The sequence below is a fragment of the Lissotriton helveticus genome, chromosome 9 (genome assembly GCF_964261635.1).
Source record: "Lissotriton helveticus chromosome 9, aLisHel1.1, whole genome shotgun sequence".
NCBI lineage: Eukaryota > Metazoa > Chordata > Amphibia > Caudata > Salamandridae > Lissotriton > Lissotriton helveticus.
Window position 1 is genome coordinate 553,133,577 of NC_136070.1, and position 26,247 is coordinate 553,159,823.

Below are 26,247 nucleotides of genomic sequence, written 5' to 3' on the forward strand. Positions count from 1 at the left end.
CATTTCTTTGCTCATTGTCATCAGCTTGCCATCAGAATGTCTCATAAAGTGTGGCATTCTGTACTTTTTCCATGCCAATTAGACTACTTAGGTGCTGAGAAACTCTGACAGAGCACCATCAATCCTTTGCACTTTTTCAACCAAGGCCTTTCACTCTTATTTTCACTTTGATCAGATTCAGATATTTCACCACAGCATCTCTCAGATCAAAGCCGTTGCACCAACCATTATACAGATCTTGTGTAGCAGCTGCAATCTGGTGAGAAACTGCACACTGTACATCAACCAGACCTACACAGCAATGGCTGGTGTTCTCCTCAGTGTTTTCCACAAGTGCATTTGCATATGCATTTTCAAGCCACTTTAGTGATGCTGAAACACAGTCTTTTGCAAAAGGTAACTTAGTGCTGCCATTGTGTTGCTTTATTATGCTTGACACTTCAGGCAGATAGCTGCAATCCATTCCTTGTCCAACCTGTTGTTCTGCACTCATTATCTTTGAGACCACATTATGATCTGATTTCAGAGAAACTGGCAATCTGTACCTGGGCATCAGTCTTTGCAATAACACTTTTGCCACTTTGCAGTTGTCATTTCTCTCAAAAACAGTTCTGATACAACCCTGTTGTTCTGCTTCAAAAACATTTTCTTCAGCCTCTTTTAATTCAACTGTGAAGATTCCATTGAATGTATATGCTAACAGAACACAAATGTGTGCAATTGAATTAGCATTCCTCTCTCCCATGACAACAGTGACTCCCAATTGAGCAGATATACTGCATGTTATGGTAAGGGGAATCAATTTCGAATTTTGGGCTGAGGTAACTACTGAAAGCCATAAAGCTTTGACAACATCATGTATAAGGAGCACAGCATGTGCTGCTTTTAATGTGTCACCTTTCAAACATGGGCCATCTAGAAAATGGACACTGTTGGGCTGACTCAGACATTCATCCTTAAAGTCTGAATTTGGCTTTATGCATATTTTCATGATATTTAGACACTCATATTCATTTTCATCATAATCCAATTCATTTGCTGACATTTCTGTGAAGTTTGGGTCAAAGGTCATTGGGCAATACATCACAGACCTTTGAATACAGTCATCTTTTTCAATAGACAATGAGAGAGCGCAGCCCTCCCTCTCAATGCAAATTAGTGTATTTTCTTTCAAATAAACTTTCATTCCTAGTGCTGGGGCGTGACATTTCTTTTCTTTCAACTCTAGGAATGCTTTTGTGCAATTGTTGTCCAATGGAAGCGGATCAGACACACCTGAGTGTGTCAGCCTCAGTAAAGGCTTAGCCACTAGGGAACTGTTTATTAACCACTCTCTACGGTAGCTAACCATTCCCAAAAATGTCCTGACTTCTTTCTGAATTTGAGGTGGAGTCATCTTGGAAATTATTTCCACCCTCTCTGGTGACACCTTTCTACCTCCCTTTCCAATTTTGTGTCCCAGACATTCATCTTCTTTTTGACAGTACTCCTGACTATTCTCTTGCAATGGCACTGTGACATGAACTTGGCAAAAATCAATAAATGTAAGCCATTCTTCAGCACATGGAATGTGAAAAAATATATTGGCTGGATTCGGTACCACAGGACAACATGGAAAAAATATGCTTTTAATCTCCTGCACTATTCTGTTATTTTCATTTATTTTCTGTGAACCTATGACCAGAAAGTTACACAAACTTCTAATCAATTCCATCAAAAATCCTTTTATTGGTAAAATTCCTGCAACTGATTGTGTTCCTGAATACATGTCATCTGGTTCAAATTTTAATAAGACATGTTCTGCACATTTTATTAACCTGGCATCCTTCTCTGTGAACTCTCTTATTTCTGTGTTTATTATTTTTTCCAAAGCAGAAGGTAATTTTTCAACTGTCTTTTCTGAAAATAATGCTACAGCTGTCTCTTGTTGGGCCATTTTAAAATGTACATCCTCATCAGGAATCTGAAAAATAACATTATCTGGTGTACAGTAATCTGTACTGCTTAATTTGCAAAATAATTGTTTTCCTGCTAGGCCAGAGTCACAGACAATAGTTTTGCAATTTTCCTCAAATGGGCCTAATTTTGGTGCAAATTCTTCTAACACTGTGTTTGTAATTTCTCTGTTTAAAACTCCTGCAACTAAATCTGGACTTTCCACTGCCTTCACAATGGAATTGGTAAATTCAGAATTGTGAGTGTTAAAACTCTCATTTGCAAACAGAGCAACCTGTTGGACTGGGTTCTGTTTTTGTCTCTGGAAATAATTCACATTTACTCTGGGCAACTTATTTAAATTAATTTTAGCATTTTCCATATTTTGTGGGACCATCTGTGCTTGAAAGATTTCTGCCATTGGTACCTGTTTCTGAACTGACATTTGCATTTGCTTAACTGGCATAATTTGCATCTGCATTTCTCCATGTTTTTGTGCATCATGTTTAAGTTTATTTTTCTTCTTCCAATGCTCAAATCTGTTATAAAGATGGCAAATGGACACGTTTTTCAGCAGTACAACATCCATAACTAAATTTGCACAAACCAAAACACCTTTACTTCCATCCTGTGCTCTTTTAATCTGTACCAAATCAACATCCTTTGCTGGCATCTGCCCTTCAGGAAAATAATCACTGCTATATTTTCCTCCATAACAACAGAAAATGATGGTGCATTCCTGCAAACCCTTTTCACTGTCTCCTCACCTGGCCCTTGAACAACAACTTTAGATTCAAACCACAATTTAGTCCGCATGGCAATATAAAAGAACATTTCCAAATTAATGCACAACTCTTTCAATATGTCAACAAATCCATCAACTTGTGGGTACCACAGCATAAATGTGTCTCTCAATTGTGGGATTGTGTTCAGAAATGCTGCAAGTTCACTTTTATTCTGTGGCATATGCACATACATTTCTCCCACCTTTTCTCTCAATGAGTAAGCAAAAGCTTCTCCCTCATTCTGCTTATTATTTTTCTCAACTAAATCTGGTGGCTTTTTTTCCTTATCCATTTTCATTGCTAGGTCTGGTGGTTTCTTTTTCTTCTCATGTTTTCTTGCCCACTTGTCTCCTAATTTCTCAAACCCATTGCATTTAAGAATATATTTTATTTCTGCAATGTGCAATTGCATTCCTGAAGAACACATTTTGTCATTTGCTTCCTCATCCATGTGTACCCTAAAACTTTTCTGAAATGGAAAACTTCCTGAAACATCATTTTCATATTTTTGAGCCAACTCTGTCAGTCCATTATGTGTAGTTAATGCACATGCAGCTGTTTCCATACTCAGGGAAATTAATTCTTTTTCCTGACACTGGTTCACATTTTCATTATTTAAACAGTAAGGACTGTTATTTTCCCCATGTTCAAATGCTGAATTTAAAACACTAAGCTGTTTCTCTTTTTCAGGGCCTGTGTTAATATGTTCTCCCATGTTCTCTATCTTTTTAATTACTGCTGCTTCCTCAAAGCAGGTTCGAAAAATCCCATTTTCAATTACATTTATTTTATCCTGGGCTGCAGAAGTTGTAAAGGCCATTTGTCCCTCACCTTTCAGTGCTTGGGGTAATTTCTGTTCAATAATCTGTGTATTCTGAGTTTCTGAAATAAACCCTTCCATAATCACTTCTTCTGCAGCTCTTTCAACCTTTTCAGTAGGGACCATATTAATTGGGACAGTCATAATTTTTCTAGGCACTATCTGTGCATCTGCAGTTTGCAATTCTTGGACTGAATCAGGCACATTTAAAGCAGTAACACCTGGAGGTATCACTGTCAGTTCTGAATCAACAGGTAATGGTTCAGTCTGAAATGTCTGCACAGTTCTCTCAGTCTGTATTTCTCTCTGTTCAACAGAAGCAGTAGCCCCTGTAGTATTTACTCGTGCACCATTTTCAGTATTTTTCACGGGAACCACATAAAGCGGTGGACACTCAGTTAACAATGCATCCATTATTTCATCCCCTGAATTATTATTTATTAGAAGCTCTTTGTCAGCCTTAATTCCCTTCTCCTGTATCTGGTGCTTTACCTTTTTATCCTCACTTGCTTTTTCTCTTGCTGTCTTTTCCCACATGCTTAAGGCCTCAAATTGTGCAGCTTTAGATGGCGTCTTTATTTCACATAACACTTCCCTTAATTTGTCAATAATTTGCAATTCAAAAGTACCATCTTTTGGAAACCTTAAAGCACCTTCTTTTTCAGTAATCTTGCACCATTGGTGAACCCACATACATGTATTTTGTCCCAAACTGGTAGACATAAAATGCACAGGTGTTCCTTCAGGAGCATCACCAATAAAAAACACATTTTTCACTTTACCTCCTAACAGCTTCTTTAAACCTTCAAACAATTTCATTTTTGCAATAGTTCAATGCAATTTCTTTTCTCCAAAGCTGTCAGTCTTAATTTTAGTCAGTTTTACTCCTACCACTGAACCTCCACAAAATCTTACTGCAATATTTCTCTTAATCAATAACTCTGTTAGTAACAACATAAATACATTCGCTACTCTGTCTGTTGTGCTAAATAAAGGATAGATTTATATTCACTGCGAGTAACACATTCCGCTTACCCTTCACAAAGTAAGACTTTCCGTTTACTCTTCAAACACTACAGGTAAATCCCTTCCGCTTACCTTTCACTCAAGCTCAGAAGAACCTGCTACTCCTTTGGACTTATCCTTCAGGATATATCTTAGTCCAAAGTTTCACCAGCGAACCCTTTTGCTGTCAATCAAGCTCAGAAGAACCTGCTACTCCTTTGGTGTGACCCTTTCTAGGTGATATCAGACCAAAGTTTCACCAGCGAACACTTTGCTATTAATCACTCACACAGAAAATAGTCCCTAATTTAACACTGCCAGCCCTACTTAGCTTCTCTGTGTTATTCCAACAGACGAGTAACCTCAGTGCAGTGTGGCTTCCATTTACCACCCGCTATTCCTTCCCGGGATTCCACAGGTGTGCATACCTGCGTGTTCCAGACAACATAGAACAAGACACTAACTTAACATGAAGAGTTAAAACATGTAATCAATAACCAAAAAATTATGTCCTATGAAATTACCAATATAATCAATAACACCATCAATTCAAAATGAGCAAAATTTCACCAACAATAAAAAAAACGTAATATTTTCAACACTTCAAAAATACATGCTAGCATATTAACAACATTTCACAACCCTATTGATACTCACACCACTTCTTGCATCACCTGCCAGTACTGCTTTGCCAGTCTTCAGGTTCTGAGCATTGGAGTCAGGAATCAGGACTTGGACATTTATCTAACTTGGGCAATTATTTTATTTCCCTTCTAAGGTCAATGATCCATTAGTTTAGTAGTTGATGGTGAAATCAATAATCACTAATCACCAAACTAATCAATAATGACCATCCTCTGATTACCAAAAACTGATGGAGCGGTAATTTCTTCTGGTAGTTTCTCAATGCAAAACCCTCATGCTACCTCTAATTTACCGCTCAAAAGGTGTTGGGCCCTTCACACCATGTATTACCTTCAGGAGACTTAAATAATCATGAACAGTCAAAAATGCTATTATTATTTTAAGCCAATAAAGAGAGTTGTTGAGTATTTAAAGGGTTTTATTTTCTAGTCAAAAGTTAAGTTTTTCTCTGACCCTTTATTCATTAGTAAAATATCAATCAGGTTACAGAATTTGGAGAACAGGAAAAATAGCATTAATACAGAACACATTACAGTCTGCATATAAGCATTACATGTAGTTATGAAAATGTGGCGCAAAAGTCATAAAGAGTTTCTAAGAAAAATAGTCTTGCAAAGCTAATCAATAATTAAATAGTTTGCAAAAAATCTCCCATTAAGAGAAATAAATGCATAAATCAAATAAATCTTTTTAGACCTAATTAATTAGTCAAAGCATAAACTTAAAGTTTAGCATCTAATTCTATCCTGATCCACTGCACTCTCTGTCTGTCTGTGTTTAAAGAGGAAAGCAGCCCCTCCTTCACAGGCCTCAAAGGAATGTGGCCTGAAGTGCCAAGATATGACGTGGAAGCAAGAAACCTCCCCCTGACGCTCCTCGGACGCACCTCCCCTTCAGCAATCTCCCGGGACGTTTCTCGTACCTAACCCATAGAAGCCAGCTGAGCTGAGAAAAGCCAGCCCCCATCCAGAGAGGACATTATTTTATACCCTAATTATTGGCAGACTACACAAAGATGTAGCATCTTTCAGGAAAACCTGTACGTGATTGGTCAGTCATGATGGCATGAGTTCACAATACCCTGACTCATTCTAAAAACCTGCAGTTTTAGCAAAAGAAGCATACATGAATAACTACATTTATAAACATTTGCAACATTTACTAGGAAAAATGTTTCATTCTAGTTCTCTTCCTTCCACAGTGTGGTCAGATGGACACTTTTAACTAACACTTGTACATTGGCAGAATCACAAGAATGTACAAAGTTCAAAGTGTCCTTGACTCCTTTAGGAAAGCTGGTACAGTCTGCGCATGCTCTCTTCTCTTTAATGCAAGCCATAGCCTTGCTGGATTCACAGGCAGACATGTTTTGTGTAGGCCCCAAAAATAAAACAAACACAAAGATAATATTAATTTCATGTAAATCAGCCCATTATGTTTCCCAACTCCATACTAATACCCCTTATAAATGTTTACCTAGCCAAGCTATTAGTATAAAGCTGCTTTTCTATTATTTATGACAAGATGCAAAATAAATGTGAAATGTGCAAAATAGCATTTTCATGCTTTTAGTGTAACATTTAAAAGCACACACAGTTAATATAGCGCACACAGTTAATACAGCACACACAACAACATGCTTTAATGTTTTAGATAGCTTTTCATGCAAACAAGCATTTAGTCCCTTGTGTCGTGTTTGGTGCATTATTAATTCACACACATTATAAAAAGAGGTGTTATTAACTGAAAATGTTTATCAAAATATGCAACAAGTCAAAGTCTTTTAAGACAGAAATAGTGGATTTAGATTGAAAGGATGAGCTGGGAAGAGAGAAATACATTCCATTAATCTTCAAAGGTAAAAGGCCACTTTTCTCTACATTGCAAAAAAAACACATGTTAATTCAGCAAAAGCATTTTCAGACTGAATAGGCCTCACTTTCATGTTTTTCATGTGCCATGTTTTTAACCTGCACCAAAATGTGCGTGGCGATTTAAATGCAGCCTGTCTGAAGCACAAAAAATAAAACAATGCATGACTGCAGATGAAATCTGCTCCATCACTTTCCTAATACCAAGTTGCACTGCTATGCTGTTTGTGCCTGGGAATGCGGTCACAACACATTCACAGTCACCACCAACTTCAAGCTGGTGGTAACTCATTCGCAAACGAGAAGAGGTTCCAAAAGGACCACTACCCTTTTGGGAATGTGGGCGTCAATATTTTTTAAGAGCAAGCAGTGGCCCTACAAACCACTGCCCACTCTGACCCAGCAGGCCTCCATCCCTTTGAGTGCCGGCCATTCCCAATGGGTCCCAAAGCAAAACCTACCTCATGAATATTAACAAGGTGGGGCAATTTGCGACTTACTGGGATTTGCAAAATGTGTCTAAGACGCATTTGTTCATGGGTGTTTGCGCTTTCCAAATAGAAAATTGCAAAAAATTGTAATTAGGAATTCGCAAACTGACTTCTTTGTACATCTGGACCACAATTTCTGTCATATTTAGTTGAATGGTAAAATATTTGCTTGCAGTGTAACCGACTGTTTTCCCCACACCCTTTCGGCCAAATATATATTGAGTTCAAAAACTTACGATTCTGTGCTGCTATGACCAAAGGAGAATGCAACCAAATGTTTTACTACACAAGGATATTACGAGGAAAAGGCTACACTTTGCCTATGCTATAATGTAATTGTTAAGTTGTAGTACCTCAGTTTGTACCAGACTCAAGGAACCTTGGAAATCTAGGTGGGTGGACTGGACACGACAGATTAGAGGAAAATGTCTGACATCCCTTTAGAGGTACTATATTGTATGCGAAACACCAGACAACTGTGGTGAGTTATGGGATAACTGATAAATTGGGTTTTTGTTAAAACCTTGCGGTTAACAACACGTAAAAAATGAGCGAACGGAAATGGTTATGGTGGAGGACAGGACACAGCTCACTTGATGACCTCAAACGCTTAGTACCTCACATCTGCCAATTGCATGTTTGCAAACACACAGAGAAATTCTAGGCTCTCATTTCCGACCTGATAGAAATGTCTGTCTGTGGTTCTGGCGTGCTTGCCTAGGTTTTAATTGGTCCTGAAAATGAAAGGTGTACATGTTAATACTGGGTGTGGGTGACACTGATATCAATGAAATATTATAAATTGAACTCAAAGTGTGCCTCATGAGGGCTGAAAGCTTTTTTAAGCTATGTGTATGCTTGGTGCGCAAGATAACATGCTCTACAATAACAAATGTGGACTGGTTATACTGTGTTATTTCCATATTAATGAAGCGCATGCTCTCCAGGCTTCCTATAATAACACAGCATTTGAACAAGGATATATACACAGACCCTGCTCCTCAATGATTTTTGTTTGAATATATTTTATTGTTTTCACAAAAACATGAACCGTGCATCATTCATTGACTTATGCCATAACAGTGTGTGGTATCTCGACGAGTCTATTCATAAAATACATTGTTACATCATATTTAGGACATCATCAGAGTCATACCTCATGTAGGCTGGGTGTAATGGCACATGGGTGGTCACAATAGTCTTGCAGTGTGTGAAGTACTGTGGTCCCTGCTCCCAATGACTGCCTCCAGGTAGCATCCACTGGGGGGACCCATCCTGTGACGTGTGACTCAACCCTGGTGTCGCGGCTTTGCGTGTCAGCGCAGCGGTAGCTGCGGGGCTAGGTGGCGGGACTGATGTACCGTCCTCACGCCTCGGGGTGGGTAGGGAGGCCCGTCGCCGCCGTATCTCGGCACTAAACCCGGTTGCCCAGTGTGTCCAATGTCATGCCAGATGCGTTAGTGTGCATCTCCCCCACTCAGGTAATCCAATGTATATACATCACTGTGTGGGCGCGGTCGAGTGAGACGGTCACGTCGTAGACACGTGTGCTGAAGCCTGATTATCAGACCAGAGTGCCTGTTGGCGGATCCGCCTCAGCTCTCAGACCCTGCTCCTCAATGATAAGCAAGAAGGATATGAGTGATTGTTGTTTCACAACCACTGTGGACACATTTCATGTCGATTGATTATGATGTTGAACTTCACAGCCCATGTATTGCCTTTATGAAAAGCTCATGAACATGGTATGAGGAACCTGTACCAGACAAGCTGGCCTAGATTGAAGAATGGTGTCCCTCGGACAGGTCTATCTTATTATGTGCAGAGTTCTCTGCCCTGGCTGCGGAATCTCTGCACTCGTAAATAAAATGCAGTTTTGTGAATACTGAAAAATCATAAACTTACACAAATGTGCAAGTTTACTGTTGTGAATCGGGCCCTTTGAGTTCTGATGTGGAAGGATGGGGGGTAGATAAATATTAGCCACTGGGAGTATAGGGGAATAAGCCATCTAGCCAATCGCATCAGCAGACTCACAGTGTACAAAAAAGTAGTTAGCAAACTGGGTGTTGCCACCTTCATAACTGGGAAGGTGAGCGGGAGGAAGCCCCATACCAGAACAATGCAAAGTGGACATGTGCTGCAGAAAGTACAGTTTAAAGTCTAGAGCAAAGAATCCCCTCTACCTATATTGAAGTGCCAGTGAATCTCAACTCACTCTGGTCTGAATCCTGCCAATAACTGTTGTTCATCAAAGACCTACATTTCTCAAAGCAACACATGTCTCTTTATGAACATAAACAAAAGCATAACAGCTTGGGTAGAAAATTTATTTTCACAAAGCCAATGTGACCTGCCAAGGAGAGACGCAGTTTAATCCAGTGATAAACAATATCTGATATTCCAGCACACAAAATACCTGAACGCTACATCCATAACAAAATGTACCTGGACTCCCAAACAATTTCCATTTTCATGGGAAATCAAGAATACAGCAGGCTAGGCCCTGCAGCAATGGGATTCATAGCCTTATTCCCAAAAAATCCCACAAAGTAAATTACTTCATGCAAAATGCGGAAAGAAAAAGAGTTGGATAGCACGCCTAGTGCCAGTGCTTAATTTGAGCCAGTGGTTGTGGGTGTACAACAACGACACTCATTTTTGGGGACCAGCACTTATTTTTCCTTATCAGAAATTAACCGCAAGCAAGAAAGGGAAAACACACAAAGGAGAAAGAAGTAGGAAGAGTTAGACGAAAAAACTGTGACATAGGGAGGAAGCAAGAACCTACACCGGTGATATAAATCGGAAGGGAGTGTCTGATAGTGGATAGAAGAGCCATGAGGTTGATTCAAGAGTATGCAGCCTTAGTGTTAGGTGTGCCGACGTTTAAAAATGCATGTCGCTCTCACAGGGGTGAATGTATGACATTGTTCGGCATTCTGTCCATCACCTGTTGTTTTTGCTTTTGTCACCCCGAGTGGGACGGGTATGCTCAGACGTGAGTCCCGTGCTCTCCATGCCACTGGAATCAAGCTATCCAGGCTGATGAGGACTGAAAGCCCGAAACCGGTCCTTGGATGCTTCGTTTCCAGTCCAGGGAGGACCTGGCTTGGCAGTACGGGCTGGACTGTTCCCATGGGGCACAGGGTCAAGACTGATTTGCATATAGCTGGGTTCAATCTGGAATGGCATGGTGAGCAACAAAACGATGGATGTAGGCCCAGATCACTGTACTGGGGTGAATGTATGACATTGTTCTGCATTCTGTCCATCACCTGTTGTTTTTGCTTTTGTCACCCCGAGTGGGACGGGTATGTTCAGACGTGAGTCCCGTGCTCTCCATGCCACTTGCATCAAGCTATCCAGGCTGATGAGGGCTGAAAGCCCGAAACCGGTCCTTGGATGCTTGTTTCCAGTCCAGGGAGGACCTGGCTTGGCAGTTCGGGCTGGACTGTTCCCATGGGGCACAGGGTCAAGACTGATTTGCATATAGCTGGGTTCAAACTGGAAAGGCATGGTGAGCAAAAAAACGATGGATTTAGGCCCAGATCACTGTACTGGGGTGAATGTATGACATTGTTCTGCATTCTGTCCATCACCTGTTGTTTTTGCTTTTGTCACCCCGAGTGGTACGGGTATGCTCAGACGTGAGTCCCGTGCTCTCCATGCCACTGGAATCAAGCTATCCAGGCTGATGAGGGCTGAAAGCCCGAAACCGGTCCTTGGATGCTTGTTTCCAGTCCAGGGAGGACCTGGCTTGGCAGTTCGGGCTGGACTGTTCCCATGGGGCACAGGGTCAAGACTGATTTGCATATAGCTGGGTTCAAACTGGAATGGCATGGTGAGCAAAAAAACGATGGATTTAGGCCCAGATCACTGTACTGGGGTGAATGTATGACATTGTTCTGCATTCTGTCCATCACCTGTTGTTTTTGCTTTTGTCACCCCGAGTGGGACGGGTATGCTCAGACGTGAGTCCCGTGCTCTCCATGCCACTGGAATCAAGCTATCCAGGCTGATGAGGGCTGAAAGCCCGAAACCGGTCCTTGGATGCTTGTTTCCAGTCCAGGGAGGACCTGGCTTGGCAGTTCGGGCTGGACTGTTCCCATGAGGCACAGGGTCAAGACTGATTTGCATATAGCTGGGTTCAAACTGGAAAGGCATGGTGAGCAAAAAAACGATGGATTTAGGCCCAGATCACTGTACTGGGGTGAATGTATGACATTGTTCTCCATTCTGTCCATCACCTGTTGTTTTTGCTTTTGTCACCCCGAGTGGGACGGGTATGCTCAGACGTGAGTCCCGTGCTCTCCATGCCACTGGAATCAAGCTATCCAGGCTGATGAGGGCTGAAAGCCCGAAACCGGTCCTTGGATGCTTGTTTCCAGTCCAGGGAGGACCTGGCTTGGCAGTTCGGGCTGGACTGTTCCCATGGGGCACAGGGTCAAGACTGATTTGCATATAGCTGGGTTCAAACTGAAAGGGCATGGTGGATTTAGGCCCAGATCACTGTACTGGGATGAATGTATGACATTGTTCTGCATTCTGTCCATCACCTGTTGTTTTTGCTCTCACCGATTAGGCACTGCTTATAGCGTATGTGTATATGAGGAGAGCAAAATCTGCTTTCCTGTAAAGCAATATCCCTGTGGTATCCCACTGTGCACAAAAAAGGAAATGCTGGCACTTGAGCTAGTATATCTTCTGTCATCTTACATTGAGGTGATCTTAGGGTAGATTTTTTAGTGGTAGAAGAAAATGGTGGGGAATATTTGACTAATTCCACAAACCGCTTTAATTTTATATTCTTGAGAACACATTTTTCTGATATGATATTTACCTAATTACTCTTTCACTGGGCTATTCTCTGTTCCATGAAGTCGCCAAGGTGGGGTGGGAACTGGAGCAGTCATGCCTGATTATGCTGTAGGATTCGTGACTCAGGTCCTTTTGTGTTTGGTATATGGGAAGGACTTAAGTTTAACGGACCCCCAGATATGTGCAGATTTCCATTTTAACCTCTTCGATGCTCATGGCGGCTCCCCGCCGTCATGAGTCACGGTGGGCGTGTGCTGATGACAGCCGGGAGCCGTCATGACCACGCCCGCGATTGGAATGTTCAGCACTGCGGCGGAATTCGCGCCGCAGTGATGAGGTTGAGGTATTACTTTGGCTTTCAGAATAGATGTAAAGCTTTCTAAACTTCAGGGTCTCTACCTCGGGAAACCTGTTAAGTAAACTTTCTTCTTTCAGGCAGGGCTCCCTCATCTTGTGCGGCATCGTACGTTTTTTCGATTAGAGGGTGCCACCAACTCAAGGAGCCAAAAGGTCCAAACAGTACTGCATAATCAAAATTCGATGTTCATACTAAACATAATCCTGAGTACTTTAACCATGCTTGCTGCCTCAACACTTCTCTACCGCACATATGGTGAATCCTTCATGCTGGCTCTGAATTCCTGCTATTGGTCTTGCATTAAAAACAGGATGACCCATGACATCTTATCTCAAAAATCTGTGTTAAATTCTGTTATGCCTGCTTGGCTTCTTGATCCAGTATGCCTAAGAGACCCTGAGACAGAAGGCAGGGTTTTTCTACTGGAACAGGGTCAAGACTGATTTGTATATAGAGTTTAAACTGAGGTGGCGTGGTGAGCAAACAAACAATGGGTTTGAATGCTACCTCAAGCAATTGACAGTGTTTAGACTTAATGCAAGTATTGCACTCATCACCTTTTATGTGTTTCAAAGAAGGTTTCTAGACATGGAACTCACCACTGGGGTAACACCTGCTTACCATAAGCTTGCTGCTCACTACACCAGTCACACATAGAACTTTTTGTTAGACAGTGGTTGAAGCTATAATATTAAAATAGATATAATCTAGGACTACTCACCCAAAACACTACTATAGAGAAAGACATCAGATATACTTAAATTAAGTGTTATTCCTTATACTGTTGCACCATACATTTGCACACTTCTTAGAATAGCTAAACACAGGGGCTTGCATGCCCACTGAGCCATTATTGTCTTTCAGTTTCACTGTGCTCCTCCTGGACAGAAACGTCATTACGGATCTGCCTCTATTAGTTTTGGTTGATGACTTATGCCTCAGACTCTTTTCCCCATTAGTATAACATAAACTGAGTTTTATCATGGTTTCTTTATATTTTTAAAGATATTGCTTTGTGAGGTTTTTTATACACTTGCATAGATGGGGCGTATGTGCTTGTGTGTAGCTATAAGTCGAGTTATGTTTTTATACTTACACTTACACAGTTCACACATTATTTTCACATCACCAATTCCATTTGCACTAACACACTGCCTTATTCAGAAGGTCCTCTGAAGGATGCAAAGACTGTTAAAAAGTTTTTGTATACAACCAAATGCCTTAAACTACCCCATGATGCAGCTGCAGGCTAAAAAGGACTGTTCTATGCTGCGAAGCACTGAGTAAATGGCAATGGAGCCAAAAGTCGACTGACTTTAATGTCTGACAACGCTAGGGCTGTGCTTATTTCAGAATCATTAAATGAAAAGTATTGCATGATTTGGGTACGTTCCGACAAATTGGCAGCACATAAAATAGAGGTTTCTGTAATCAATTTCTTAATGCTTGAGGTATATTCTTTGCATCCACTTATGCTAGCATGTTAATTATCATTGCTAGCACTGATATTCACTTTTCATACTTTTTGTTAATGAATATTAAGGACTTTAACTACACCACAGTTTTATTTTACGGCTTCTCAGGACCACGTGGAGGCCAACACCAAACAAATCAACCTATTAGGTTATATGTCAGGTCTCGAGCAGGCTTCATACTGAGCCATTTATGTGGCAAGTTACTGTGGGTAGCAGTGAGACCCTGTATCTTTTGGCATACCTGGGCTAATTCTAAACAGCACTGTGGTTGCACTAACTAGACTGGTATTTGTGGTGTCCTGAGTGGAATGTCTCCCCAGCTTTAGCTTGTGGACTTTGGCATTATTATGTCAAAGATCCACATGCACAATCGTGTTTCGAAAACGTTGTCAGTTGGAGTTCGCTGTGAACCACCAGCAGTTTGCTGTTGCATAACTGGACATATATCTACTTAAATCCTTACCTTCAGTCTGTCTTCCTTAGCACAACAGACTTATTGCTATGATTACTTTAGGTAATCCCCATTACTCTTAGTCCTACTCATCCGTGACCCAGTCATCACACATGAGGTATTCCACAAGACAGGAAACAAAACAGGAAACACTTTTTAGACTCCACCCACCCTCCTGTCAGGTGCTATAACATACCTCACCACCAGAAGCACATTATGATATACCAAGCACCAAAGGCCTGGAAAGGGAGGGCGGGCGGGAAGTATGACTGGGTCGAGGACGAGTAGGACTAAGAGTATTGGGGATTACCTAAAGTAATCATAGCATTACCTCTACGTCCCTCGTCCTCCATCCAGGCATCACACATGAGGCATACCAAGGCAACTACCCACAAAGGCCTTTGGCATTCCACAAACTGAAACAGACCAGACACCAAGGAGTGCAGCAGGTGAAATTTTTAATAACAAACAGAATCAGACAGAGGGGGGAACCCCCACAGCTTGCAACACACCAGAACCAAAAATTGTCCGACCAGACAGAGCACAATTCAAGCGATAATGCTTCACAAAGGTGGACTCGGACGCCCAAGTCCCCGCCCAACAAATCTCCTCAAGGGGAACCCCATGGAAAGCAGCCCACTAAGCAGATACACCCCTGGTAGACCTCGCCTGAACCCCCGAGGGGCATGGCAAATCAGAGCCTTGATAGGCCAACGAGATCACAGCTTTAATCCAGCGACCCAAAGTGAGACGGGAGGCAGCCTTACTCCTACCAGCCAAACCAAAGGTCACAAAGAGGGAGTCAGAAGACCCAAACTGAGCAGAACGAGCAACATAAACAGACAAGGCACTCCTCACATCCAAAGAATGTAGCAAGAGGCCAGAAGGCGAGGAAGGAGATGGACAGAGAGAAGGAAGAACCAACTCCTGAGAAGAATGGAAACGAGAACGAATCTTAGGCAAAAACCCGGGATCCAAAGAGAGGACCACCGCGTCGTCCAGAAAACGCAAAAATGGGGGAGAGCAACGCAAGGCCGTAAGCTCGCCCAACCTCCTCGCAGAAGTAACAGCAACCAAAAATGCCACTTTGAAAGACAGGAACTTGAGGTCCAGACTCCAAAGGCTCAAAAGGAGGGGACTGCAAAGCACCCAAAACCAAAGAAAGATCCCAAGGAGGAACCGGGGAGCAGACAGAAGGAGCAGAACAAGACAGACGGGAAACCAACAACCCATCCGAAGGCAGAAGAGGAGCCGGATCCCAAAAAGCCCGAATAGCTCAGCGCAATTGCTTGTTCGCGATGCTTTTTTACTGTTCGCAATTGCTGTTTGCATGCTCGGGGGTAAATATATTGCGAACACGCATTTGAGAATGCGAACAAGCAAACAATTTTGCGGAGTCGCAGAACGCAGAATTTTGGGCAATTTTGCGTTCTCCGCGGAACGCAAAATTACCCAAATTCCGCAAGCGTAACGGAATTTACCGCCCAGGTCTAGCCGTGTGGCCCATCTGCAGGGGCCTTCTGCACGTGCTATGAGCCGTGCATTTCTGTGTGATGCGGGCTCACAGTAAAGTCAACCCCAGTTGGGACTGCTGGAGCCGTAGGAGACGGAGCGCGTGGCAATCGGGATTCTCGGCGCTAGTGCAGTCAGCCAGGCTGGTGCATATGGGCCTAGCAGGTAACACTGAAATTACGTGTCCTCACATTGGTAGTAAGTACCAGCATGGGCTCAGCAATGAGAAGTCGTGCTCTCCTTTATTTATACCCCTGGCACGTCTGGCCACGGGGAATACGTGCACATCACCAAGGTGGTCAAAGGTCCTTCCAAGTGGGCCGGGTGGCTCACTACACACTCGTTTTTTTTTAAGATGTCTCCCTAAGGCACACTCAATTCCAAACGTGGAGATTCATTTTCTTTTTATCAGAGTTTTAGAACAATGTTTTCACCAATACAGTCTCGGTAATGTGGTACTTTCCTGAAAGGTCCGTAACAATGTTGTCATAACTTGTAAAAGAATGAAAAGGTAATGGCATGTAATGAAAGAAGGGTAAGCTTTGAGCCTTTTGAAGGTAACGTGCCTGCATGACAGACACCCTTGGCATGTCTTCACTCTGAGACGTGGAAATGCAATTCGTATGAAAACTGGGGACTAAAGTAGGAAATACATAGGCTGTTTTTTACTGATATACAGGCAGTTTCACAAGAAGTGATTGATATAAATAACTTTATGCTGACTTTTGTTCACTCATGCAAGAACTCGGACACTGCTTTAAGTGGATGAAAAAGAGAAGAGGATCTAAAAGGCCTGAAAGCATATTTTTAAAAAACATCCAAAAGAAGCATGTCCTGTGTAACTAGGATCACAGCTCATACATTTCAAATATAAACATGTGCATGACGAATTTATAAATATAGACTTATTGGAGAAAGAAAACCTAAATTAAGAATGCTACAAGATATTTAACATTTTTTATTGCACCAATTTCCTGAACTATTAACAATAAAACAATTGGCAGAAATAATTAAAAGTAAGAGGCACCTTATCTGCGTGTTATTGCTACTCTTGTAGAGAAAGATGTTCAAAAGGGATAATTTGGATGCTGAACTGAAATGAAATAGTATCTTGGGCCCAATTAAAACCAACTCTAGACAACAGGATCCATCAGGTTGATTTGTCACCGTGTCACGAAAGGGACATGTGGTGGCGTTGTAAAGAACGTACCATCAGGAACTGGATGTATACTTCTTTAGCCAGTGAAAGATGAAATCAGAGTGTCTTAATGTGGCCCTGGTTCAATATGTTGTGTTTTATTTTATTTGCTTTGGCAGCCTTCTGTCCATATGACGCTTTCCCACTTAAAGCACTCAGCACCATCTTCATTCTTTAGCCAAGATGCCTGAGGTGCTCACAGTTGATTCACTAGAGTGAATAATAATTTTCAGTACACTGGATCCCTCATGCTGCACCTATAAAGAGGCTTTTTTTTTTTTTAAGTTTGAAGTTTATTGAAGTATAAAGAAGCAATGACAGAAAATGAAGAAACAGTCATAAGTTACGAAAAACAAGAAATCTCTCTTACAAAATGGCAGAACTGATTAAAATAACTGTACAGAAAAATAGGATATATAATAATGCTCATAAGCATAAGGAAGTGAAGGAACAATTTGATTAATAAAACGCATAAGTGATATGAAATAAGCAGTAAATGTACTTAAAAACATTGAAAGTAATTAAGAAAAAATGCAATCACGGTGGTTTTTGAACTTCAACATTACGTATTGGAGAAGTGGGAGGGAGTCTGGTGATTCTGGATAGATATTCAGTAAGGGGGATCCATAAGAGATCACGCTTAATTGCTAGAGAAATGGGGGAAACAAAATTAGTGTCTAGACGATGGTTAAAACAAACTGCGTTCCACCAAGCGTTAAAGGAAACATCGTTAGCCTGTTTCCAATGTGACGTAATATGGTGTAAAGCAATGGCAATCAAAAGATCAAATAATTTATGTTTGTGTGATGAATCAATGAAAACAGGGGAAAGAGAACCTAGGAAAACATGGACAATGGAAAAGGAAAAACTAAAGTTGAAAATCTTTTGAAATTGGGACCAAACCAACTGCCAGAAACGCAAAATGGGAGGACATTCGAATAGCATATGTTTCAGATCAGCCAAAGGGCATGGACAGGACCAACAAGTGGAGGGAGTGTCTGAGGAGAAAGATGACATAAGTAATGGAGTAAATAGTGTACGGTTGTAAACAAAAAATAAAGTTTGGGTAGTGTTAGCAGCTCTGGATGTACTGTGAAGCTTAGACCAAAGTTTATCCCACAACGTGAAGGGCCATGTGTGAGACAAGTCTTTTTCCCAAGCCAACTCAACTTTAGATTTAGTACGATCCGTAGAAGATTGCATAGATTTATAGAGAAAAGAAGCAGAGAGTGAATGGTCGAGGGCATTAGAAACAGAAAGATGTGTGATAGGGATAGAGTTGGTGGGAGGTAGTGAAGAAAGCTATTGAGTAAGGGAGGGAATCAGTGATAAATATTGTTTACGGGAAGATGAAGGCAACGAAAATTGAGTTTGGAGATGTTGGAAAGGGAGAGGTTGAGTACCAGAAAGAAGTTGAGAGACCCATTTTAAGCCAAGAGAATGCCAGGATTTCCAATATACTGAGCGATTACGGATTTTAAGGTGCTTATTATGCCAGATAGGTTGGGTGTGAGTAGAGGATGTAGAAGGATAGGAAGATAATAAATATGGTTGAAGAAGAGCTCGGGAGTGAGAGATAATGGGGGAACGGAGAGACGTTACATTAGAGGAGAAGGAAAGAACCTCACTAAATTCATAAGGGTAAAGGAAAGAAGATTCTAATGTTAACCATAGAGGAGGATAAGAAGGAAGATCTGAAGAGAGCCAACGTAGTGCTTGTTTTAAGGAAAAAGCGTTATGGTAAAGTTTAAAATTAGGAAATTTGACTCCACCTAGGGATTTATCTTTTTTCAAAGCAGAGAGGGCTATTCGAGATTTCTTTCCCTTCCACAGAAATTTTAGCAGAATAGAATCTATGGATTTGAAGTAGAAGTCTGGGATACGAATGGGAATCATGGAAATGGAGTAAAGGACTAGAGGTGCTAGCATCATTTTGATGGAGTCAAGACGACCCCACCAAGAAAGAAAAAGAGGGTTCCACCGATTGATAGATGCAGTAAGCTTATTGGTAAGGGCTTCGAAGTTAAACTTAAGAGTGTCGGAGAGGCGAGGAGCGAACCACAGACCTAGATATTTAATCTTAGAGGGTTGCAAAGAAAAGCCAGAGGCATCAAAGAGATGTTTGTGACAGAGAGGATTTAAAGGCAGGATTTCGCATTTGTCAGTGTTGAGACGATAGCCAGAGACAGTAGAGAAGGAGGAAACTTGGTTGAGAAAGGAAGGTAAGGTAGTTTGAGGATTTGAACAATAGAATAAAATATCATCCGCATATACCGATAATTTGACTTGTTGCTGAGAACCAAAGTGAAAACCCGAAATATTCTCATCAAGTCTAATCTTAGTTAAAAAGGGTTCTAAAGCTATAATAAACAAAAGAGGAGATAGAGGGCATCCCTGGCGGACACCTCTCTTAAGGGGAAAATAAGCGGAAGTCATACCATTTGCAAAGATTGAAGCATGGGGGCTAGAATAAAGTAAAGAAATAAGGGATATGAATTTAGATGAGAAACCGAACCAACGAAGAGCTTGAAACATAAAGTCCCATCCTATTCTGTCAAAAGCCTTCTCGGCGTCAAGAGAGATGGCAGCTAGTGGAGTAGAAAGGGAGGGGGCTTTACTCAAAATGTTAAATAAAACACGAGAGTTATCTGATGATAAACGACCTTTAACAAAACCGGATTGCTCAGGGCCTATGAGTTCTGGTAATAGAGGGTCTAATCTAAGAGCTATAATTTTGGCGAAAATTTTATAATCTGTATTTACCAGGGAGATGGGGCGATAGTTTTTACATAAAGTATGATCTTTGTCTGGTTTGGGAATTAAACAAATTAGTGCTTCTTGGAAAGTTCCCTGAGAAGATCCAGAATCCGCAAAGGATTGAAATAACAAGAGTAGTTTAGGTAGGAGAAGGGAGGAAAAATGGTTGTAGAACTCGATGGTGAAGCCATCAGGCCCAGGCGCTTTACCACGACGAAGGATTGAAACAGCATGAGAGATTTCAGAGAGGGAGATATCTAAATCTAGTGAATTAAAGTCAATATGAGAGGATTGAGGGGAGGGGATATCCTGAAAATAGGCAAAAAGATCAATAGGATCAGGACTAGATTCAGGAGTATATAAAGTTTGGTAAAAGGAAACAAATTGAGATAAGATGTCCTTGTCTTTAAACAGAGAAATTCCAGCCGGACCTTGTAAAGATTCAATTTTGGTCCTTTCCTTTCGTATCTTGAGATAATTGGCTAGAAGTTTACCCATTTTGTTTTGACCACCATAATAGCGAGAGTTGCATTTCAGGAGAGAGTTTGAGGCTGCATTGGTGGTAAATGTATTAAAATCAAATTTGGCAGTAATAAGTTCGCGAAGAGAAGAGTCAGAATTAGAATTATAATAAGCATATTCCAATTTCTTAATTTTATCCAAAAGTTGAGTTGATTTAGAAACAGACTGCTTTTTCTTTTGAGAAACGAAATTAATGATAAAGCCCCTAGCAGCCGCTTTAAAAGAATCCCATACCATGACAAAGGGAGACTCAGGAAGGTGATTGAGTGTAAAGAATTCAGTGGTAAAGGCTGTAAATTGAGTGCAGAAATTGGGGTCGAGGAGTAGAGAGTTATTAAATCGCCAACGTCCTGAGTGAGGAGAGAAGGGGATAAGGTCAATATCCACAAATACGGGAGCGTGGTCTGAAATTAAAATGGAACCGATGTCTGAGTGAATGGCAAGCTGTGCTAGGGGTTTACTGAGGAAGAGGTAATCAATACGAGATTGGGAATGATGGGTGGGGGAATAAAATGTATACTCTCGAAGGTCAGGATTACATAATCTCCAAATGTCAACTAAAGCATTATTTCGAATAGACGTAGTAAATTGAGAATGCATCTTAGAGGGAACAAACTTAACTCTGGAATTCCTATCCATAAAGGGGTCTAGGACTTGATTGCAATCACCACCGAAAATAACATATTGTTCATTGAGTGTAACCAATTTGTCAGAAATAGAAGGCCAAAACAATTTATCAATACCTGTGGGAGCATAAACGTTGAAAATAACTATAGGTATTTTATCAATAAGAAGGTTAACAAGAACCCAACAACCATTAACATCGCATTCTTGAGATATAACTGAAACTGTTAACTTTTTATGACACAAAATAACGGTACCATTTTTCTCACCCAAAGCTGGAGAATGAAAAACATGTCCCACCCAGCAACGTTTGAGTTTTATAGCCCCCTTTTCCGAAAGGTGGGATTCCTGGAGGAGGGCAACATCAGCTTTAAGCCTAGTCAAATGCGTTAGAATTCTTTGACGTTTAATGGGGTTATTTAACCCCTTAACATTCCAAGTAACTACACGGAATATAAGTCATCAATAGAATGATATGAAAGAAAGAATGGAGCAAAAAGTGAGTTGAGAAATAAGAATAGTAGTAATAAGAAATATAAAATAAAGTATGTAAGAGAAAGAAGTCATGAGAAAATACTGAGAGCGTAAGAAGAGAAAAGGATAGGAGGAAGTAAAGAAAGAAAATAGTAAAAGAGAACAGTAGAAAAAATAGAAAGAAGTGAGAAGATTGTAGAGACATACCAATAAAGATAAAACAAATAAGACAGAGGGGTGACGACGCCAGAAGAAAACGACATCGACAACGGAAACTCACGCCACCGAACATCTGAGGAACCAGCAGAGGACCAAATTGAAGGGAAGCAGGAATACACCGGGATGAAGAAACATGGGAAGAGGAACTGCAAGAAGAGAAAATGTAAAAGGGATGTTAAAGGGACATATGAAACAACAAAATATATAAACTACAAATTACTAGGACAAGATCAAACAAGGCAAGAGATACTCATCAGGATGTAGGATACAAAAACAAGATACAAGATACGGCAGGGTAACAGAAAGACAAATCAAATTAGTTAAACATGGTTGATTAAACAACTCTTGCGGTGTCCATGCTGCAGGCTTCATGACGGTGCAGAAACTCTTGAAGGACTAGTGGATCTTCGAAAGTTGTAGTCTTGTCGCTATATGTCACGTTGAAGAGACATGGGTGAAGTAATCCAAATCTGGCACCAAGAGCTCGTAGTCGTGGTCTCAAATCAAGGAACTGTTTCCGACGGTCTGCTGTCACTTTAGCTACATCCTGAGAAAGATATAATCGATGACCCTCCCATACAACTTGTTTTTTAGCTTTTGCCGCTGAAAGTACTTGAAGGAGGTCAGTATATTGTAGGAATAGCATGATGACGCCGCGGGGTTTGGTGGAAACTTTAGGACCCAGTCTATGTGCTCGTTGAATGTTAAGTGAGGATGAAGGAGGAAGATCCAAAATTTTTGGTAAAAAGGTTTGGAAAAAGGCAGTTGGATCGGATCCTTCCAAAAGTTCAGGAAGACCATAAAGGCGTAGGTTATTTCTACGATTTCGATTTTCCAACTCCTCTGTCTGCCGTCTTAGGAGAGAGACATCTTTCTCCAACATTGAAATTTTAGCACAAGATGTTTGAAGAGACTCCGTAGATTGTTCCACTAGAAGAACCCGTGATTCAAGAGTAGACCACTTGTCGTGAAGAAATTGCAAAGTTTTAGTAGTTTCAGCCATGAAGGGTTTGAGCGCACGAAGCTCCTCAAGGATAAGATCCATAGCTGCTGATTGCGACGAGGAACCTGGTGAGGGAGGGTCTTTTTTCAGCCGCTTCGTCGAACCAGGTTGTAGAAGCTTACTTGAGGGAGTAGCTTTAGGAATAGCCCCAGGGGTGACATCCGACTTGAGAGAAACAGGGTTATCCATGGTCTGCGTCGTGGAGTCAGAATCTGAAGAATGACGTTGTTTGGCCTTGGAAGCGGTAAGCTTGAGGGTACGTAGTTTCCCCATAAAAAGCAAGGGAGAAAAAATAGCAGTGCCACCACAGATTCCAGGAGAATTGTTTTATAAAGAATTAGCAAGGGATACACCCTGTGATGTGATACTCCAGAAAGCGTACATTAAAATGCGCCCATCAATACTGCAATAAAGACAAATTATGTAGAAAGGTAGATGAACCACACACTGCTCTGCCGCTGGAGAACCTTCAAAAGATATGTAATGCGCCAATAGTATGTCACCGCATGTCAAGGAACAGTTAGTCAAATCACACGGGCAAGGGCAGCAAGTGAGAGATTACGCAGTACAATTAGAAAGTTAATAGGACACATGAGTCAAATGTTCGTGAAGAAAATTACTTCAGTGGTCCTGCGTAATAAGAATCTCTGTAGGAGACCTGCAAGTCTCGTGGACATGAAAAACTGCGGTGAAAAAGAGCGCCCTTCAGAATGATGCAGCGTGAAGCGCTGGGGCAGCGTGAAGGAAAATGGTGCGTGCAGTTCAAAAAAATAAAAAATAAAAAAATAAAAATAAAAGGCTGCAACTATTAGAGAGGCATTATGCAAGTGTGCATATCAGTGAGGCAAAAGGTTGAGGGTAGAAAGTTCTGCATAGTAGACATTGAGGCAGAAAAGCGCCGTTTGCCGTTTGAGGAGAGATCACGGCAGAATGTGATAAGATGGCGGCCGCCGAAATAGCGAACCTCGTCACTAACGAAATGAACTCATGTCGCTGGAGTTAAGGAAAGCGGCTTACGTCTGCCTGCTCACCTCACATTCCGACAGCAAATTATTCGAATGGAGTCAGCAAAAGCCCGGTGTCTGCGGAGATATTCGCTGGTTCCGGTGCTCGAGTAGCGGAGCTCCGGTATCAAGCTGCCATCTTGTGCGGCGCTCAAGCCACGCCCCATAAAGAGGCTTTTTGAAAAAATATTCTAACAGAAGTAAAGTAATGCACCAAGACATAAGAGGTATTATGCTGATCACAACAGCAGAAAATAATTAGGCCGGCTGGTGATCATTTTTAGGTTGCGCCTGCACAGAGCTTGCGCTGTCTTGCAATATCTTTTGCATAAAAAAATCTCGAAAGGGCCTCAAAGCCCAACCATTACTTATCATTGACTGGCTTCCACGTGGCTCCTACATCACCCTTGTTTCCTTTCTTACTATTGGTCAGCACCTCCTCTTCGCCTCCGTATTCCTCCTGGGCTTTCAGTCATAGAGTCTTCCTCTTGATATGGAGCCTGGACCAAGTACTGCTTCCAATGGCAAGTAACCTTCCACTGGCTGCCCTCTTGCAGAGATACTTTTGTTTTTAATTTTACACTAGTACTCAGTGGAAGTGCATGTGTTTGCAACCACTCTCTGACACTTCCAACCCCTCCCATCCTTGTTGCTTGCCCTGCATCTCCCACTCTCTCCAGCATTGTTGTTTCTTTAATGTCCTTTCTACCCCCTCCTGCTTTGTCATTGCTTCCCTTGTCCCTCTGTAGTGCCCGACAACTAACCCCGAAGTCTTCTAGGCACGCTCTTCGCAAGATTCCATGCTACACACATGCTTACATTTCTGATAACTTGTTGACATAAATTCATGTGTATCTGCAGCTCAAGTATAGGGAAGCATGTCAAGGACTTTTGGGGCAAGGGGCCAGACAATATGGCCGCTGCTGGCATAACATCATCTGTTGACACCAGGCTGTGGATCCTGCACCTGCCAACATATACACAACATGCTGTTCCTCCCTGGTGTTACTCCCTAACAGAAAATACAAATAAGGAATGCGCTTCTCAAATGCATGGAACTTTCTGTTGAAGGTGAAAAGAAGATCTCTGAGCCTGCTCTACCCCATCTTCCTCATTTCCAAACCCAAGCCCATCACATGACAGTGTTTCCTGCAGGCAACCTGAAGGGCATTCTTTTTGAATTTTTAAACCACCCACAGAAGAATCTGGAACGAATAAAAAGGGAAATAAAAAAAGAAGTTATTGTATTGCATATGTGGAACTTTATACAATTCCTAGGGCTCACGATCCTGTAAAAATAAAAAATAAAAATCTTATTTTTTAATTTTCTCTTACATTCCTAAGGAAATGCATTAGTCACCAAAAACAAAGTAGTTAATGATTAATCTAAAAACATTTAAGGTTTTGTAACCTTGCATGATTTCAATGAAGTTCCGGATCTAGAAAAGTCCTCTAGGTGTGTTCCTTGCTGGATTCCAAGCTTACCACATGTTTACATTCTTGCTGACCGATTTACACTTCGCTGTTAAGGAGTTACCAGGGTTGAAAGTTGAAAATTGAATCAGCTTGTATCCATAAGCATTATTTGGAGACTGTTTCTATGTTATGCCTCTATCTCAATCTGCACAATGTTGTCTCATCCACCTTAAGCCAACCCATCATATATGGCCGCTGCAGGAGGCAGATGGGCTCTGGACTGTTGTATACATAGGCATGGGAGTTAAAAGCCTGTTTATATGCCGTGACATGCACTCTGACAGTGGGTCCCTCTACACAGAGGCCACTCAGTAGAGTTGGCATCAAGCACTGGCAAAACCAATAGATTGCACCTATGCGAAATCGATTAGCTTTGGCAATATTTTTTTTTCATTTTGCACAGCACAGACAAAAAAAGCACTAAGACGTGGCAGTATTGACAAAGTCAATAGATTATGCAAATTCAAAACCTATTGGTTGTGCCAATGCTTGTTCATTGAATGATTACAGGTAAAACTATACAGACACACCATCTGGCGACTGCAGCTCTTCTCTCAGAACTTTGTTCTTTATATCCCATTTCAGGCAAACTGGGATGGGATTCAGTAGCACCGTTGCCCGTGTGGGCGGCATTGTGGCTCCTCTTGTGCAGATGACCAGTGATTACTTCCGGTTCCTGCCTCTGATGATTTATGGGGGTGCTGCTTTTCTTTCTGGGATTGGAGCTTACTTCCTGCCGGAAACAATCAACCTTCCACTGCCAGACACAATAGAAGACATGGAGAGGTATGTAGGATGGTG

The 26,247-nt window shown here is 41.4% G+C and overlaps 1 protein-coding gene across 1 annotated transcript in view; it reads left to right on the plus strand.

Moving 5' to 3' along the window:
- LOC144781544 (solute carrier family 22 member 6-A-like) overlaps positions 1-26,247 on the plus strand; it is a 573,094-nt gene that overhangs the window by 522,968 nt on the left and 23,879 nt on the right. Inside the window, exon 9 of the mRNA XM_078660449.1 lies at positions 26,032-26,232. Coding sequence (XP_078516575.1) covers positions 26,032-26,232 — 201 coding nt within the window. The remainder of the gene's footprint in view (positions 1-26,031; positions 26,233-26,247) is intronic.